The sequence below is a fragment of the Excalfactoria chinensis genome, chromosome 8, assembly GCF_039878825.1.
Source record: "Excalfactoria chinensis isolate bCotChi1 chromosome 8, bCotChi1.hap2, whole genome shotgun sequence".
NCBI classification, from domain to species: Eukaryota; Metazoa; Chordata; class Aves; order Galliformes; family Phasianidae; genus Excalfactoria; species Excalfactoria chinensis.
The window spans coordinates 23,608,023-23,625,293 of record NC_092832.1 but is presented as its reverse complement, the minus strand read 5'-3'; the positions used below and the strand labels follow the sequence as shown (position 1 = coordinate 23,625,293).

At 55.3% G+C, this 17,271-nt stretch overlaps 2 protein-coding genes across 5 annotated transcripts; one reads left to right on the top strand and one right to left on the bottom strand.

Moving 5' to 3' along the window:
• Window positions 1–44: 44 nt before the first annotated feature.
• Window positions 45–5,149, top strand: TTC4 (tetratricopeptide repeat domain 4). Its single transcript, XM_072343629.1, has 10 exons — window positions 45–247; window positions 332–449; window positions 538–699; window positions 835–912; window positions 1,224–1,348; window positions 1,609–1,695; window positions 1,876–2,090; window positions 2,796–2,877; window positions 3,299–3,381; window positions 4,306–5,149. Exons 1-10 carry the CDS (start codon window positions 173–175, stop codon window positions 4,403–4,405), a joined length of 1,125 nt encoding a protein of 374 aa, XP_072199730.1. The 5' UTR covers window positions 45–172; the 3' UTR covers window positions 4,406–5,149.
• A 1,902-nt stretch (window positions 5,150–7,051) lies between these two features.
• ACOT11 (acyl-CoA thioesterase 11) lies at window positions 7,052–16,808 on the bottom strand. 4 transcript variants are annotated; one of them, XM_072342774.1, is made up of 17 exons: window positions 16,532–16,558; window positions 13,726–13,801; window positions 12,540–12,729; window positions 11,723–11,792; window positions 11,313–11,373; window positions 10,751–10,852; window positions 10,367–10,502; window positions 10,133–10,289; window positions 9,777–9,896; window positions 9,558–9,702; window positions 9,216–9,271; window positions 9,032–9,098; window positions 8,870–8,953; window positions 8,649–8,782; window positions 8,337–8,468; window positions 8,140–8,266; window positions 7,054–8,055 (listed from the first exon to the last, which is right to left on the bottom strand). In XM_072342774.1, exons 1-17 carry the CDS (start codon window positions 16,552–16,554, stop codon window positions 7,900–7,902), a joined length of 1,836 nt encoding a protein of 611 aa, XP_072198875.1. In that variant the 5' UTR covers window positions 16,555–16,558; the 3' UTR covers window positions 7,054–7,899. The 4 variants fall into 4 exon arrangements, with proteins under 4 accessions (XP_072198873.1, XP_072198875.1, XP_072198872.1 ...); XM_072342772.1 differs by lacking the exon at window positions 13,726–13,801 and having other exon boundaries at window positions 7,052–8,055; window positions 16,532–16,808; XM_072342771.1 differs by lacking the exon at window positions 10,751–10,852 and having other exon boundaries at window positions 7,212–8,055; window positions 16,532–16,687.
• Window positions 16,809–17,271: the final 463 nt, after the last annotated feature.

Sequence of the window (17,271 nt, the reverse complement as noted above, 5' to 3'; positions counted from 1 at the left end):
GTCCCTCAGTGCGGCACCCCTATGATGTGAGCACCACGAGCAGGGCAGCCATTTGCAGCCCGATCCCTGTCCGCGCACAGCGCCAGGGCGCCCCGCACCCCACAGCGGGCAAAATGGCGGCGCGGGGCGTGGACAGGAAGGGGCCGGAAGGGGCGGAGCGACTGGTAGCAACATGGCGGACGGCGGGGAAAGCGGGGATGCGGTGCCGCGGTACCGGAACGGCTTTCATCCCGACACCTGGGAGCAGGTGAGGCGGCGGGGCCGGCCGGGCGGGCGTAACGGGCCGGCGGAGCGGGCTGACGCGGTGTGGGCTGACGCGGTGTGCCCGCAGGAGCTGGAGGCCATCCCCATGTTCATGAAGCGCTGCCCTGCCGAGATCGACGCGACGCGGCAGCCCGAGCTGGCCTGCCTGCAGTCCCTGCTGTTCGACGAGGACAAGGAGCCCGCAGGTGGGCGGCGGGGCGGGGCGGCTCCCACATCCCGACGGCGGGTCCCACCGGAGCCGCGCGGCCCACCTGGCTCCGCTGCTCCCCGCAGAGCTGGCCGCCATGTACAAGCAGGAGGGGAACGCGTACTTCGGGGAGCGGGACTACGGCCGTGCCGTGCGGGCTTACAGCGAGGGGCTGCGGCGGCGCTTCGAGGACGCGGAGCTCCGAGCCGTGCTGCTGTCCAACAGGGCGGCCGCGCAGTGCCGCCTGGGTGAGCCCCCCCCGCTGTGTGACCCCCCTTTGCAGAGCGGGCAGGCGGTGCGGGTCCGTGCTTTGCTGCCCGCGGGACCCGCCTGTTGTTTACGTGTGCGGTCCAGGCTTCTGAGCCGCTCCCCTCGGCCTGCAGGTAACTACCGCTCCGCCCTCACTGATGCGACCCAAGCGAGAAAGCTGAAGCCCGACCACCTCAAAGCCATCGTGAGGGGTAAGGGCAGGCAGCATGGCAGCAAAGGGCCCCCTCCTGCCCCAGCTCTGCTATCTGGCTGTGTGCACGTCCAGGGATGGGGCAGTGCAGCCAGTACCGCTCTGCTGATGCCACGACTGCTAAAGTGCTTCAGATTCTCTCCCAGCTTACTGGACCTGCTGGCAATTTGCAGCTCAGCTCAACCCTCCAGTGCAGCAGAGTGTGTTGCATTAGAAGGCAGCGGAGTTAACGCTGACTTCATAACCACTGCTTTGTGTAATAGCTGCGTGCCAGCTACAAAACCGGGTGCTTAAAAGCCTTGATCCTTCTAGGAGCTCTCTGTCACATGGAGCTAAAGAACTACTCGGAAGCAATAGCGTGGTGTGAGGAGGGCTTACGAATAGATTCAAAAGAGAAAAAGCTTCTGGAAGTGAGAGCTAAAGCTGAGAAATTAAAGGTAAATGTTACAGCAGCCTGGCATTTACATTCCTGTTACAGGAGTGGTCTGTTCTGCTTACTGTTAACCTAGAAACACCTTGGTTGGAGAGATCTCCATTCAGGTTTCTGCGTAACGTAGTTTCTCCTTAAATGTGGTTCCATGTAATGATGTTGTTGAGATGTGCAGAGCAAACAGCTGGAGCCTCCACTTGTCAGCAGGGTAGTGCTGGGCCTTGGCTTGCTATGCATGACTGTGGTACAATTCTTTCTTATGTGCAGCGAGTTGAGGAGAGGGATGCAAGGAAGGCAAAGGCAATGGCAAAGAAAGAACAGTGTCAAAAGGAGCGACTGCTTGCAGCAATAAAGGTGGGTCAGTGGGGGGACTTCTTTCTGTGGGGTTTTTTTTTGAGGGGTGGACACAAGGGATTGGGTTAAGGATTTGTTGAGCCTGGCTGGCTCTATCCTGAGCTCTCGGGACTCTAACGCTTTTTAAGTTAACAACTAATACAAAACAAAAACCTACTTTTTTACCTTCCTCTCTTCTAGGAAAGAAATATCAAGCTGGTTGTCGAGCCTTCAGGCGAGGAAGAGGAAATATCAGATGGTCTGGCTGAAATATGTCTGAATGGGTTCCACTCTGACAGTGCCACAGGGGCAAAGGTGCACTTGGATGCGGACGGCAACCTAAACTGGCCTGTTCTCTTCCTGTACCCTGAGCATGAGCAGACAGACTTCATTGAGGCTTTTCATGAGAACTCCAGGTAAATGCACTGTCTGCAGCGTTCTTTCATAAAGGAGGAGTTTGAATGAGTGAGAACAGCTGGTAGGTGAAATGCTGTCTATGCAAACAAGTCGTTCCAGGTTTCCAGTCTCACAGCTGGCCAAACAAGGTTGAAACACTTGGAATTTGTAACGTTTTTGTAGGCACAGATCCGGCCATAGCTTGTCAATTAAAAATGACGGTGCAAACAGATGAATAAAGCCGTCGTGCTTAGATAGTATTTTGAAGCATGTCATCCCATTTTCACTTTCTTTGGTGGTGAATTCTCAGAACAAATTGGCCGGCTCTCACGCAGTGCCAAAATAAGCAGCCAGCTGACAAACAGTGTGTTCTGAGCACTGATGTGGTGAACCACGGCACCGTTGAGACTGTGTAGATGAAAACTCAACTGTAAATGAAATACATGAAGGGTTTGTTTTACACCTTTTGTAGTGTGAAAATGGCAATTAAAAAGTAACTCGCTGCTGCATTGTTCAAGTTTAAAACCATTGGTATGAGTTGTATGGTCTCATTGAGAAAGCAGTGAGTTTTGAGGGAAGAAGCTATGAGTTTGAAAGTGCTCTAAGCCTATAAGCCTATTTTCAAGTCTATCGCCTCATTTGCTGATGTATTTTTACTGTCATTCACATACCAGTTATACAAATCGGGCTGAACGCTGAGCTGAAATGTGTGTTCTGGCTTTTAGATTTATTGATCATTTAATGGTGATGTTTGCTGAGTCACCTTCGTGGGATTTAGAAAGGAAATACCTTCCCAGCAATCTTGAGGTGAGAAATTGGACTTTCCTTCTACTTGAGTGTGTTGATGAAAGTACTTTCTATCGTATGCAGCATGTGTGGAATAGAAGTATTTACAGGTACTGTTAGGGAGACCAGTAATCAACACAATAACTGAGATTCAGGCCAGTGAGCTGGTACATTGTACATAAAGAGATGTAGATGGTGATGTCTCACAGTGTCTGTGGCAGCAATTGTGTTCCTGCTGCCATTGCTGTAAGAAGGCAAAGTAGTTCGTGCCCAGAAGACTTTGCATTTACACTAAACAGAGCCCACTGCTGAAATCAGTGTCTGACACAGTTCAAGGTGTAGGAGTTAGTGAAACCTCTGAGAGATGTGTGCTTTGCTTTTACTGGACTTAGTAGTTTGTCTTCATATGGCTTAAGCTTGTAACTCTCCCAACTTTCCTCAGCTTTATTTTGAAGATGAAGAAAGAGCAGAGATGTATGAGCTGAACCCAAAACACACATTGCTACAAGTGCTGCAACACCAAAGGTGAGGCTCTACCTGCTTGTCTCTAGTGAGAGTGCAAATTTTGGGCTTTTAAGTGCTGGGTTTTTTGCTTCTGATTTAATAGCTTTGCTCTAAGGGGGGGGGAGGTGTAGAGCACCAGGGCCATGTGGGTTTTGTGCCTGCCTTAGTGATTAGTGTTCCTTTCCACCCCCCAGAAATGCACAGCTCTCCAGGACTAGGTGGAGGTGGGAAGGGGAGCAGGACTACAAGTGGGACTACACACAAGCAGCAGCACTAGAAGGGCTGTTTCGTACCCCATCTAAACAGTGCTACCTATAAAAAGGCAGCAGCAGCGTATAAAGAGAGCGTGTTGAAGGTTAACAATGCTCTCGCTGTTAATAATGCTGTGTGAGCAGTCCCCAGCACAGCATGCAGCGCAGTCTGGCTCTTTGAAATTGACTTTCAAGTACTGTGCTGTTGTTTAGAGAAAAGAGTCTGCTGTTCAGAAACCAAAAAAAAAAGCATTGTAGAGCTGGTGCTGTTAACTTGCAGCAGCTTGTAGCTGGCTGGGGATGCCTGCAGCACAGCTCCTGCAGAGGGGTCTGTCACAGGGGGAGCGGAGCTCAAGCTCTGCTGCTGTGGACTGTCTGAACAGGCACTCCATAAAACTCAGCAGTGTGCATAAGCCCTCAGATTTCAGGCTGTAAGGGCAGTTGCAGAAGAAACCTTTTTCCAGGGACAGAACAACAGCTCTCTGTTTTAATAAGGGGTGGTTGTTGGGAGAAGCCTTGATTCATAACGCTGCTCCTCCGATAAGGGTAGCCCTGGCTCTGAAAGGCTCTGCTGATCATCAGAAGCAGCCTGTCATCCTTTGGGAGGTCAGGCTGTGCTGTACTGGGCAGCAGCCACTCGCATGATGCTTGGCCAGACAGAAGGAAAGCAGAGGACTCTCTTTAATCTTTGCAGGTATTTTGTGAAGGCTGGGACTCCGACTGTGCTGGCTTTTGTGAAGAGTTCTCCTTTCTCTAAGAAGTATTTCCATGGCAAGAAGGTGCATCGGCTGTAATGAGTGAGAAGGAACCAAGGAAATCATGTGCAGGAGATTGCTGTTTATGTCGGCTACAGCCAGCAAACTTCTGCTTGCACAGAAATGCCTTGCACACTTCAGGGGAGAAATAATCTTGGCACACAGAGAAACTTCCAGCAAAGAAGCGTAGAAGGAGAATGAAGGGCTTACAAGAGGGGATTATTTGTTTAAATAGAAATCCAGCTGGCTTGCAGAAGGTCTCCTCTATGACAGGCTGCATGGGGTTTTGAAATAAACCTGAACCAGTGCCAAACATTGGCTGCAGCTGAAGCAACAGCAGCTGGGAATGTACTTACCTGTGAAAAATCACTGATTTCCTGCGAGGTGGGCTGTAGTTGCCAGGGTTTAACAGCAGTGCTCCAGGGTGAGTACCTGCCTGCTGCTACAAGCTGAATGCAGCTGGGCGCCTGCATGGGCCATTGCAGCTCTGAGAATTAGCAGCAGCTGGTTTTCTCTGCTCAGAGCTGCTGCTGGCCAGAGGAGAGCAGAGCTCTTTGTCTGGAGCGGTGTGTTTTACTGCCTCTTTTGCTACCTATATAAGCTGGAGCTATACGTGTCTATTTTAAGCAGGCTGATTCCTGCCTAATAAAGTGATCCTTTTTTCTCACCAGATGAAATACTGAAAGTGAATGTTAAACAGTAATTCTCAGCCCAAACACCGCAGTGCCAACATAAAGCAATATATCCTTCCATATGAGCTTGCAATTAAAAATAATTCTAACTAATTTCTTTCTCCCTGAGCTGCCCTGGGGAGCAGTGGCTGCAGTTTGAAGAACATTAAGTGCTCAGGGCAACAAAAAGCTCTTCAGCCACAAACAGTTCTGCTTAGAGCGTGGAGGATTATTCTCTCTCCAGTGCTGCATTCAGGCAGCTCTAAGAAAGTAAACAGAACTGCACATTGCTGAGTTCCTGCACTGCGCACAAATATAGGTAAAAAACAATGTTGGTGGGGTTGATTTGCACCCACGCTCACAAGGCAGGGAGGTGGGCAGTCAGGTAGGACAGGCTCAGCCCTGAGCAGGACATGCAGCAGAGTTGCAGAGCAAGGATACCGAATGGGGTGAGCTGGTAGCTCAGTGCCTGCAGGCAGGGTGGGAGGCTTGTGGCCATCTGCAGGACTCACCCAGCATGATCTCATGGCCCAGGCTGTGGCTGCCTTCCATGCAGTGCATGGCTGTTGTGGTGTCAGAGATGGCCTCTCCGAACCACTGTGCATTCAGCTTGGAGGCAGCAATGAAAAAAGATGATGATCTGCAAGGGGAAGAGTGCCTGCTGTAAGCAGCTGTTGCATGTGGTTTCTCCTCCACCCCTCTTACATGCAGAGCTTGCTGAAGTCTGCATGCTAACTGTTTGCTTTTAACCAAAGCCACGTGTGGATCTCAGCACCGTTTGTGAGCCAGCCCCAGCAGAGCAGAATGAAGCTTGATCCAGTGGAGGAAGGGATTGGGGCTGCAGCCAGTTGGCATGTTACAGCAGGGGCTGCCTCGCAGCCTAAAGCCAACTGTATCCTAAGCTGCATCCAAAGCAGCATGGCCAGCAGGTTTGGGGGTTGATTCCACCCCTTTGTTCTGCCCTTCTGAGGCCTCATCTGGAGTACTGCATCCAGATGTGGAGTCCTCAGTGCAGGAGAGGCATGGATCTGCTGGAGTGCATCCAGAGGGCTGCAAAAATCATCCAAGGGATGGAACACCCCTCCTATGAGGATAGGCTGATGAGAGCTGGGGCTGTGCAGCCTGGAGAGAAGGCTGCAGGGAGACCTGAGAGAGTGGCCTGTGAGTATCTAAAGGGAGTCTGTAAGGAAGGGGACAGATGCCTTAGCAGGACCTGTTGTGAGAGGATGAGGGGAAATGGTTTCAAACTAAAGCTGGGGAGATGCCCCATCACTGTAGGTTCCCAAGGTCAGGCTGGATGGAAATCCCAGCGCCTGATGGAGCTGTGGGTATCCCTGTTCATTGCAGGGAGTGGGACCGGGTGGCCTCTTAAGGATCCCTTCTGATTCAAAATGACTCTGTGATTCTGCCTGGGCTGTTTCCTCATTGCTGAGCAGCTCAGAGGTGGTATGTAGTGAATGCAGTCAGGCTAGAGTGAGAGGCAGCTGCTTATCATCAACCTTGTGGGGGAGAGAGCCTCCTGGGCCAAGAGGTGTGCAGGGACCTACCAGCCACAGAGGTCACAGATCTGTGCTCCCCAGGAGACAGACAGGAAGACCAGGTACAGCAGTAGGTTCTGCATTGCTCAGACTGGGGTCCCTCTGTGTCAGCCAAGCCACCCTCCAGCTCAGTGCTGAGCTTGTGTTACTGCTCCAGCGAGCTCAATTCAGCTGCAATGTCATGGCCAAAAATCACCATTCCTGCAGTCACCCAAGTGGGGACCTCACTGGGGAATCCTGCTCTGGCTCCCCTCCTGTACCCCAAACCCCCCACCCCAAGCTTTGTATAGTGCTTTGGGAGTGAGAGAGGTCAGTCAAAGTTCAACAGTGGGGTGAACACATCACTGTGTGCACTTAATCAAGCAGCAGCCATTCCTACAGATAAGTGGGAAGGATGGCTCGTGTCCTGCTGATAAAGAGGCAGGATTGCCCTGAGTTTTGGGAGATAAGGAGTCACTGTAAAAATTGAGTGTTTTGTACCATGTTCAGCTTGGAACAGCTTTATCTGGAGGTGATAAGAGGGCAGAGGAGGTGGAGGCTCACAGGGGATGACCACAATCCAAGGAGGTTACAATGTGGATCTCAGTGCCAGGGCAGCAGCACCACGGCCCCCCAAAGCAGACCCTCAGGCAGGTAAAGGTTTTTCCTTTTGATGCTCTTTTATTGCCACTCCTTCCACACAGAGCCCAGGTCAGCAGCAAGACCGCAGGGCAGTGCAATGGGGTTGGGATTTTAGCAAGCCATCAGCATCTGAATGATTGGGTGTGAGGCAGGGGCATGGTGTGGCAGCCCACCTTCTGCTTGCAGGAACAGAGAAAACCTGACAGCCCCACCATGGATGCACTGACAGCCCATTTCCTACCCAGCAGCTGCATCTCCCCCTGCTCTGTGTGGGAGCCAAGGGGCAGTGTGGCCGTGCTCCAGCCGTGACCTGGAGCCTGGGACAGTGGAGCAGCACCTCCCCCAGCACGGCCCCAAATCCCCACCACGGCCCCAGTCCCCACCACTACAAAAAAGTTTCTCTCATTAAGAAACAATTAAAAAATCACTATTAGGAAGAGTTGGGATCGTACAAAGATTCAAGTAGCGTTAGTTGAACTGAAGTTCAAGTCCTACTAAGCAGCTTATAAAATTAGGAAGAAAATAGGACTGGTTTGTGAAGTATCAGTGTGAGGGTGGTGTATCCCTGTGACACCTCTCCGTCCCCATCTCACTGACCCTGCTCAGGTCAAAGCCTCAGTGAGGCTGAGTGCCAGCCCCTGTCCCCACACCCCTGTGCCAGCCCATCCGTCTGTCCATGGATAACAGCAGAGCCCAGGCTGGCCTAGAGGTCCTGCAGCCGAGCAATCAGGTCATCCTTGTTCTTCAACAGGAACTTCTCACAGGCCTCGAAGGTGGCGCAGAAGTTGGAGGAGAGCCCCACCACGTTGGTGGTGACGTAGTTGAGGTACCCCGGCGTTGCCTGGTTGTAGTAAGCCACCTGTGATGAGCAGGAGAGGGGTGTCATGGCTGGGCATGGAGGCTGAACCCCACAGCAGTGCACAGCGTGGCCGCAGCCCCTCACCTTGCTCATCTCCTCTGACTCTGGCCACACGCAGAAGCCGGAGCAGAGCGTCTCACCCCGCGTGTAGGTGGTGCTGGCTGGGTGTGTGGGCAGCGTCACCGACCGAAAGGCCACCACGTAGGGGTCCCTGGAAGGGACAGCAGGGTGAGTAGGGCGCAGCTTGGGTGATGGGGATGGAGACATCACCTCCTGCTTACCCTCTGCTGCAGGGTTTCCGCCGGGAGGCCAGGATGACAAAGTCCTGTGGCTTGTTCTCACAGCTGAGCGTCTGGCTCAGCACATGGTAGATGGCATCATCCTCATCCACCTGCTGCACCAGCTCAGCACTCCTGCAGGTGGGAGGGAAACCGGCAGTGGTGAGAACTACCATGAATGCTGAAAGCCATCAGCCCCAGGGATGGGAACACACGGCTCAAAGCATGAGAACAGAGATGCCAGGCCTCAGGGAAGCCCAAAGCTTCTGGAAAGGGCTGGGTGCCCGCTCCCACGCCATGCCCAGCAGCACTCACTCATAGTGGCTGTCCCACTCATGCCGGCGCCGCAGGTCAGAGAGCAGAGAGAAGGCCTGGCTGGCTGAGATGTGCACCAACATCTCAATGCGGAAAGAGAGGAACTTGTCCTCCTCTAGTGTGTAGATCTGCACCTTGGGGAGCACAGAGTAGGGCTGGGACGTGCACCCAGCACACCCACGCTCTGGGTACAGCTCAGAGTACTTGGGTTAGTGCTGTACCTTCTCCTTCTCCCTGGCCAGCACCCAGTTGGCTTTGGCTACGAGCGTCTTCAGCGCGGAGACATTGTTGTAGCTCAGGTACACCTGTGACAGAGCAGCACATCAGGGCCAGGGGTATCCCCAAAACACAGGCAGGAGGCAGTGCCACCTGCAGGCACACACCTTGTTGCTTTGGTCCCAGGGCACAGACAGCGGCACCTCTGTCTGCTTGCAGGAGACAACGTATTTCCTGCAGGAAAGAGTCTTCCTTACAGCAGGGCAAAAGCTGGGGTGTCCCTGCTCCCCGGTGCCAAGGAAGGCATCTCCCATTCCCCCCCCTCCATCCTGGCATCCCACTTGTTCTCACCGGTCCAGCCGAATCTTCTTCCTAGCACTGGCTTCTCTGTACCGCCTTTCTCCATCCTGATAAATGAGAAAAGCACATCAGGTTAATGGAAAAGGAGGAACAAATATATATATATTGTAGAGAGGGTAAAACATTCAGCAGCAAAGGGCTGGAAGGTGAAGCCCCGTGCTCCAGAGATTAACCGGGAGCTATTTCAGTGTGCTGGGAGAAGGCACAGAGCTCTTCAGCTGATGTCAGCGCCTCTCTGGTAGCAGCGCTGTGATCAGGGGATGGATGCTTGCTGTGTGCCACTGCAGCAGGGACACAGGGGGCATGGAGGCACAGGGGGATCACGGTCCTTACCCCTGGCTGGGGCACGACCATGGGCAGCGTGCGGGGCTGGCCCTCCTCATCCAGCACCACAAAGGTCATGAAGGCACTGTTGATGTGCCTCCGGCTGACAGACATCTCCTGGTCGTAGGCCTCGGTGCAGACCCCCACCTCCATGCTGGGGAGGAAAGAAGAAGGGGTGAGGTGTGGGGAGCCATGAGGAAGGCTAGAGGAGCTGCCACCGGCACTCACCTGTTCTTGAAGGCGTTGTTGACGATGGCCTTGAGCACCAGGCGGTCCCCGACCTGCGACGGCCCGCGGAAGTGGAACATCTCGATGGCACGCAGCGTGGGGTGGGCATGGCACAGCCGGCTGCAGGGCAGGTGTCACCCCATGCACCGTCCCCATCACAGCCAGAACCAGGGGACTCTTGTGGGATGTGTGCCTGCCTTTCTCCAGCACCACCGTGCGTGTGTGACACTGCCAGCCCCCAGTGCCATCCCCAAAGGCTGCATGCTGGCCCCTGCCATCCCACCATCTCCAGAAGGCCCCCACCACCCAGCCGTGGTCCAGCCCACCCGCCTTGATGCTCCCTCCCCTGCAGGAACCTGGCTGCAATGGTGGCCACGTTCTCCATCCAGGCCATGATCTGCCCACCAAAGGTGTTGCCCTGGTGGTTGGCGTGCGGCGGCAGCACCAGCTCCACGCTCTCCACTCGTGTCTTCTCAGCCGGCACCACCACGCTGCCATCCCTTGTCTCCATCTCTGCCAGGGAGAACGGGGCTCAGTGCCACGGTCACCCCCACGCCTGGCCCCACACGTCCCTTGTGGACATGAGGTACCGGTGTTACTGGTGCTGCGGGTAAGGAGGTCCTTGAGGGTGTCCTTGTGCACCAGCCGCATCCGACGGCGCTCAGCTGCAATGCTGTGCTCGATCTTCTCCTCCTCTGTCTGCGGGATCAGCGGCTTCAGCTTCACCTAGGTGTGGGGGGTGGATGGGGTGGGCCCTGAGTAGGGTTCTGAGGCCATGCATCCTGGATCACATTCAGAACTGGGCAAGCCCTGCATGCTTGACTGAGATGATTGTGTTGAGGGAAATGACTCTTCCAGCTTGCACACATCCCCATGGCTCAGGAAAATTTAGGCACAGCCCCACCTGCCCCCAGTCCCTGTTGCAGAGGTGATTTCCTGCAGGCTGGGCACAGGGCTCACTGTGCAGCACTTACCTTGGTGCCTAGGGGGCCCTGCGCCACGAAGGTGGCATAAGCCTTGCAGATGCTGCAGTGCTTCCCACTGCACAGGTCCTCGTAGCTCACCTGGATGCCCACCTGGCAGAGAGCACAGCACAGCGCCTCTGAGCCTCATGGATGGGTAGCAGGGGCTGACATTCAGCTGGCACCACCAGCACAGAGTTTGTGCAAGCACATGCAGGGGTTCCTCACCCCAGATATTTCCTCCTGAGGAAGGAGGGGGCTGAAAGCAGCAGGTGAAGCACAGTGATGCCCAGCATAGTTTGGGATCTTGAAACCAAGCACAGGAGAAAGGGAGCAGTTTGGTGCCCAAACAGCAGCAGGTGCATGTGGAAAGGCAGCATGCAGCTCAGCTCCCAGCAGCATCACCCCAAGCTGAGCCAGAGCGAGCAAGACAGACAGCACAGCCCTGGAGCCATAGAGCAGAGCAGCATGCAGGTGTTTTGCAGGTGGCCACAGCACAGAGGGTGCAGCTGGCAGGGACAGCAGTGTGCCAAGAGTGGGCACAGGGGGCAAAGCATGGCTGCAGCACACGGACCTCCATACTGGAGTTGAAGGCTCGGTTCACTTTGGCTTTGATGTTAACGACTTGACCAACACTGGAAAACATAGAGAGGAGAAGGGACAAGGGGTGAGCGGAGGGCAAGATCCCACAAGTGTGCAGAGCATATGCTCCAGTGCTGAGCAGCTCCTTGCTGAGGTGCCACTGCCACTGACCAAATGAGCAATGTGTCTTTCTGGGAATAGCAATAGGAAACAGGATAGCCGCAGGGTCCCTGCACCCTGACCAACCCCGCTCACCAGGGGCAGATGTGCCCAGGACCTGGCAGCCAGCTGGGCTGGCAACATGGTGCTGGAAGGCATATGGGTAGAGAAGCTCCAGAACAATGCAGCTCTGCCTCAGCCCCACACCCGGCCAAGAGAGAGGGCAGGAAGAGGCACCCTTACCTAATGGTGTGCTCAAAATAGATGTCATCCATCGAGGCGGTGACGCACGGGCAGCCAGCATGTCTCTCAGCTGAGAAGGAACAGCAAACAGCGTCAGCAGCCTGCAGCAGCACAAGGAACTGCCAGCCCAACGTTTGGGGTTACAGCAACCTCAAAGCCCTACTCCCATCCCTGCCCTTTTCCCATCTGTGCCCACTAAGAGCAGCATTTTAGGTTTCTGATATATTTTGCCCAGGGTTCAGCCCTGGGGCAGATCCTGGCCACATCACCCTCAATGTCTGCCCTGCCCTGATGGTGCGTTCTCAGCAATGCACAGCAGCTGATAGCATCTATCCCTAAACAGCAACTACTGTCAAGCCAGCTGCCGGCTCGGCTTCCCCTCCAGACTACAAAAGCATCTCCAAACTGCAGGACTGCCCATTTCCTGCTCTCACTGGTGTAGGTTTGGCTTCACGGAGGCCACAGGGAGGGAAGCAGACCCAGACCGAGGAGCTGTGCAGCAGCAGAGCCGCCTCCCCCCGTGCTGCTGCCGGCCGCTCCATTACTCAGCAGCATGGCACGGCGCCCAGCTGCCGTCAGCGCTGTGGGCAGCAGGCAGGGACAGGCTCGCTGCTGCCCGCACGCAACCCCGCATCTCCCCAGCCCAGCCCTCTGCCTCCACCCCAGCTGTCCGCATGAGAGGGAGCCATTGCTTGTTGCTTTCCTTTCCATCGCCAAACACTGCTGTAAGCATCCTCACCCAGCGCATTTCCCTCCCCGTGCAGGACAAGCTCCCCAAACCCTACCGACAAGCTACAAATGCCCAGACACAGCTTACCCGATAGGCAAGCAGCCGTGTCGATCCACTTGAGCAGCTGCCCGGCGCTGAGCTCCCCATGCTGGTTGCTGTGGCAGGGCAGCACCAGTTGGCTCATCTGTACCTCGGTGGGGTTGTGGCCGCCCATGGCTCCTGCAGCCTCCTCCTGCTGCTCCCCTGTGTCCTGGGTGCACTGCGGTGAGGTCGAGCCCTGTGGGAAGAGGGGAGGGATATGGCTCGTAACCCAGCCTCATTAGCAAACATGCCTATGGGATGGGCGAGCATGGGGAGCACAACGCTCTGAACCCCATTGTTTGCTTTTCCTATCCCAAATGTCGGTGCCACAGGGGGCACCCGCTCCTCGGCTCTGCACAAATGGGAGAAACATCCTCCAGGAGATGAGGAAACCCTGCTTGGCGGAGCAGGATGCTCAGGCAGTGCATTGCTGGGGAGAGAAGGATAAAATGTTATGAACATAGTGTCGATGGGGTCAGCACTGCTCCTGCCCGGCCCCTGGCTCACTGGGCACACAGAAGTGTTTCAAAGGGACTGAGATTACAGCTGTGCTGTCAGAAGAGAGGATTCAGCCTGGAGTGGGCTGTGTTACACAAGGGCTGAACTCAGTGCACCCCGTGAGTAATTGAGGAGCCTTGAGAGCAGTCTGGGCTTCATTACGGTGCTTCCTTCCGCTTTCTGCTCTAACAATGTCCCCCATTTATAGCACTTGTTGCGAGATCCCACTTGCAGCAGCTTCTTTCCCCTCCGCTTCTCTCCAGCTGCCTTTGTAAAAGCTTTATTCTCAGAACACAGCCTTCCCTCCTACCCCAGGCTCACCGAACGCCACTTCGCCTCTCAGAATAGCATTTTCCATCACTGGTCTAACAGGAGCCCTCTGTTTCCATAGCTACTGGTACAAGGCATCCCAGGAACGGCACAAACCTCAGGTTAGCCAAGGCAGCGAGCGAGCCCTAAGGAAGGGGCACCAGTCCCAGCAGCCTCGAGCCCCCCCAAAAACCCCCCTGGTGTCCACAGCACAAGGACACAGCTATTTCTGGAAGGCAGCAGGCTCTGGGGTGTGAGCCAGCACTACGCAGAGCTCCAAAGCTTTCTGCAGCACGGTTATGATCTCAGTGGCTGGGGACGTTAATAGGGACAGGGCACTGCACACCAGCAACCCCCGGGGTTATTTGCACAGCACACGGGGTACCTGGAGGCCATTGCAACAGAAACTCAGGATGTCTTCAGGGACTACAATGTTCCCCTTGACCATTTTTAAAAGACACCTGGAAAGGAGAAGAGCAGCTAGGGTTAAAAGAGGGATGGCAAAACGTGGTGGACGTTGCCATAAAGGGGGATCAGGGGCATTACAGAGCAACCAGGAGTGCTGGAGCGCTCCGCACTGGGATGCACACAACCATTTGGTTTGGGAAGAGCTGGCTAAATCCGCGCGTGGGAGCACAGCAGCGCGGGCAGGAAGCTTCCAGCAGCTTGTAAACAGACAAAAGGTGATGGCAGGGCTCGGCACAGAGCGCTCACAGGGTGGCCGTGGCCTCAGCCAACCCCACAGCCCACCCCAGAGGGACTGGGAGAGCTGGAGCCCAGCCCTGTTTTCTAACACAGCATCCAGCATGATGGCTGTGAACCTAAGACCCAAAGGGCAGAGCCAAGTTCCACGCCTGCCATTCCACAGGGGTCAGCCTGAGGATTTTCCACATTGCTACATGCGACAGAGGGCTGCGCTTGGAGGGGTGGACACCACAGTGACACCAGTACAGTCACAAGACCCTGAGGAGCATGCCCTTGGCACTGGAGGGGCTCACACTGTGCCTTGGCTGCCAGCAAGGCAGCAAATGGGAAGCTCCCATCCCTGCCACACCACTGCCCAGCACGGAGCCCAATATGGAGCACTACGGGCAACGGGGACACCTGGCACATTGGTGGCATTGCAAGGGATGAGGACAAATTTTTTCCAATATCCATGCCTGATTGAAGTTCCTGCTCCAGAAGTGCCTTGCTTTGCTTTAACCAAGCCCCACATCTTCTCAGATTGCAGCTGAGCCTTGGCTTATGGCTCACCTCTCACAAGCAAAAGCCCAGCACATGAGTCCATCTGCTCCTAGAAAGCAGCCCTTGCACCTCAAGTTCAGCTAGTTGCAGGCAGTGGTGGCAGTGGCCCCATCCCACCCCACAGCCATGGTGTACCAACGTCAAGGACAAACGGTCCAGCACATAATAGGAAACCCAAACCCTGTGCTCTCCAACTGCACTCGTGTCATCTTGCTTGTTCCAGCACAAGTGGCAAAGGAAAAGAGTTATAAAGAGGTTATAAAGAGCCACCTGCTTTGCATCCCCCCTCTGTTTTGGATGTGGGCACATACTCCCCTGGAATACATGGAGAAGGGGAGCGCCCAACCACACTGCTCACAGCACACCGGAGACCTGCAGCCATTCAGACTGAGGGTATTTATAGACAGTTCGGTTATTGAAACTAAGCAAGAGAGTGTCTGTCCTCATTAAAATCTTCCGTCTTACTCAGCTGTCAAATGCTTAAAGCTGTTGACTGATGCAGCCCCCAGGTCACCATGGCAACGGGATGTATCACCCGGGCGATGATGCTCTTACTCTGTCACCCCTCGAGTGACCCACTTCCACCAAAAAAAAAAACAACCAAGTTTGCGTTACAAAAAGAAAAACCCTTTGGAGGAATATTTCTCTTGCCTCCTGCTGCACCCGCAAAGCCAAGTTGAGCTGAACTGGGAGCAACTGATGCGTGGAGATCCTCAAGTCCTTGAGCCCCAGGAACACGGTGTTTGGCTGAGCCACCCCCAAAAAGCGGGTTGATGCCGTAGGACCCTGGTGTTGGGTCCCCAAGGTCCTGACAGGGCAGAGAGTAGCAATGAACACATTGAGCCTCCAGTGCTCACTCTCCCACTGGCTCAGGTGAGCATTCCCCAAAGCCTAACCCAGATTTCCCCACCCATCTTTGCTCTCCTGTCCTCTTGACACATCCTGATCCATTCCTGAGAGTCTTGAAAGAAAAAAAAAGTGGGGGGAAGGAAAGCAGCAACAATGAAGTTCTCTGGGGAGGATTATTGGTGTATAATTGAGCAACATCCATGGTAACGAGCAAAGCAGCATGCATTAAAAAATTAACCTGACCTACTTTGGGAAATCCCACCACCTCAACAGGGCAGTGGGAGGGGAGAGTGCCCAGCAGTGCCCAGGTTGGGACCAGCAGAGGACAGCTGGCACAGTGGGGATAGGGAACAGCCCGATATGTGCAAGAGCTTTTGTGGGAACACATTTCATGCTCTCCACTGGGGGTTCATAGAGCAGAGCCAGGTATCAGGCCTGGAAAGCACAACCTGGATCCCTTTGCTGAGAGCTGCATGCCGGCAGCCATGAGAAACTCTTGGTGCTGAGAGCACAGCTGGGACCCTCCGTCCTCGTCCTCCTCCCACTGCCCATCCCCAGAGCTACGGGCAACGAGGGCAGCACAGGAACAAAGTCCTCTGAATGCTTAGTGGGGGACAAAGGTCCCCAGCACCGCTGCCACCATCCCGGACAGGGAGCAGAGCCATGTGTGAGCCCTTACAGGTGCCAGCAGCGCAGGGGACAGACTGCACAAGCATGGGGACACCCAGCAGCATTGCCCAGAGCAGGTGCCCACTGCTTCCTTGGGGAGGACACAACCGTGGCCAAGACCACAACGGCTGAGACCATCAGGACCATCACAGCTGGGCTCACCACGGTCCGTATCAGCGCAGTGTCAAGCTGCCACACAATCACCTGCCCGCACTGCCCTGCAGCCCCTCTTCCTAAATCTTTGTCCCCTTTTAAGCACGAGGAGTCCGGCTCACCCCAAACTCCCCCCGGATCACTGCCCCATTCCTGTCCCCACACCGATCCAGCCGGAGCACGCACTGCTCCCCTGCCTGCCGTGCCAGCTCCTCGCTCCCACTCGCATGCCGCCGTCCCCACGTTCACCCCCTGGGCATCCCCTCTGCCCTCACCTCAGCCAGAAGAAGCTGAGCATTTGCAGCGCGTCGTGGCGGCAGCAGAAGGAAGAGGAGGAGGAAGAACAGGAGGAGGAGGAAGAATGAAAGGAGGAGGAGGAGAAGGAGGGAGGGAGAAGGAGGAGGCGTCCGGACACCTGCGTGCAGCTCGGGGCTCGGCGGCAGCGGGCGTGAGGGCAGCGCCGTGTCCTTGGGAAGCAGCCAGCGCTCAGCCCTTCCTCGCAGCGCCCTTCTTAAGGTCGTGCTCTCAGCCCGGAGCTGCTGCGCTTAAAGCGGCCCCGGTGGGGATGGTACAAGAAGTTCCCAACACAAGAAATGCAAATCGCAATTAGCGCTGCGGTAATTACAGCTCGCAGCCGTGGCCCTGCAGGGTGTGTCCAGCCGGCACCGCACTACGGTCCCTCGCAGACCCTCGGTGCGCGGCGCTCAGCGAGTGGATAATTAGCTAAAGGAATTAATTGACATCCCTCCTTGTAATTAGCAGGCGGTGACGAGCAGCTATTCTCCTCGGGACGAGGGAAATTTCGCAGGGATCGGTGTTAAAACACTGTAAAATCGTTAGGAGTAAATAAGGAGGGCAGCACGTAGAGGCGGCGTGCCCGTGAGCCGCGGGTCGGGGCTTAATTCCTGCGGGGTGACAAAGCCGCACCCGAGGGACCTGGCGGCCCGGCTGGGCGAGGTGACGGGACGCGGCGCTGGGCCGAGCCGGACGCACCCGCACAACGAGCCTCCGTGCG

Excerpts from the sequence above, each read along its gene's own strand:
- TTC4 (XM_072343629.1), top strand. The coding sequence starts at position 173 with ATGGCGGACGGCGGGGAAAGCGGGGATGCGGTGCCGCGGTACCGGAAC. Across the intron at positions 450-537 it reads CGAGGACAAGGAGCCCGCAG|AGCTGGCCGCCATGTACAAG; the intron begins GTGGGCGGCGGG and ends TGCTCCCCGCAG. Across the intron at positions 913-1,223 it reads CCTCAAAGCCATCGTGAGGG|GAGCTCTCTGTCACATGGAG; the intron begins GTAAGGGCAGGC and ends TGATCCTTCTAG.
- ACOT11 (XM_072342774.1), bottom strand. The coding sequence starts at position 16,554 with ATGCTCAGCTTCTTCTGGCTGAG. Across the intron at positions 8,783-8,869 it reads TGGCCAGGGAGAAGGAGAAG|GTGCAGATCTACACACTAGA; the intron begins GTACAGCACTAA and ends GTGCTCCCCAAG. Across the intron at positions 8,267-8,336 it reads CGGAAACCCTGCAGCAGAGG|GGACCCCTACGTGGTGGCCT; the intron begins GTAAGCAGGAGG and ends TGTCCCTTCCAG.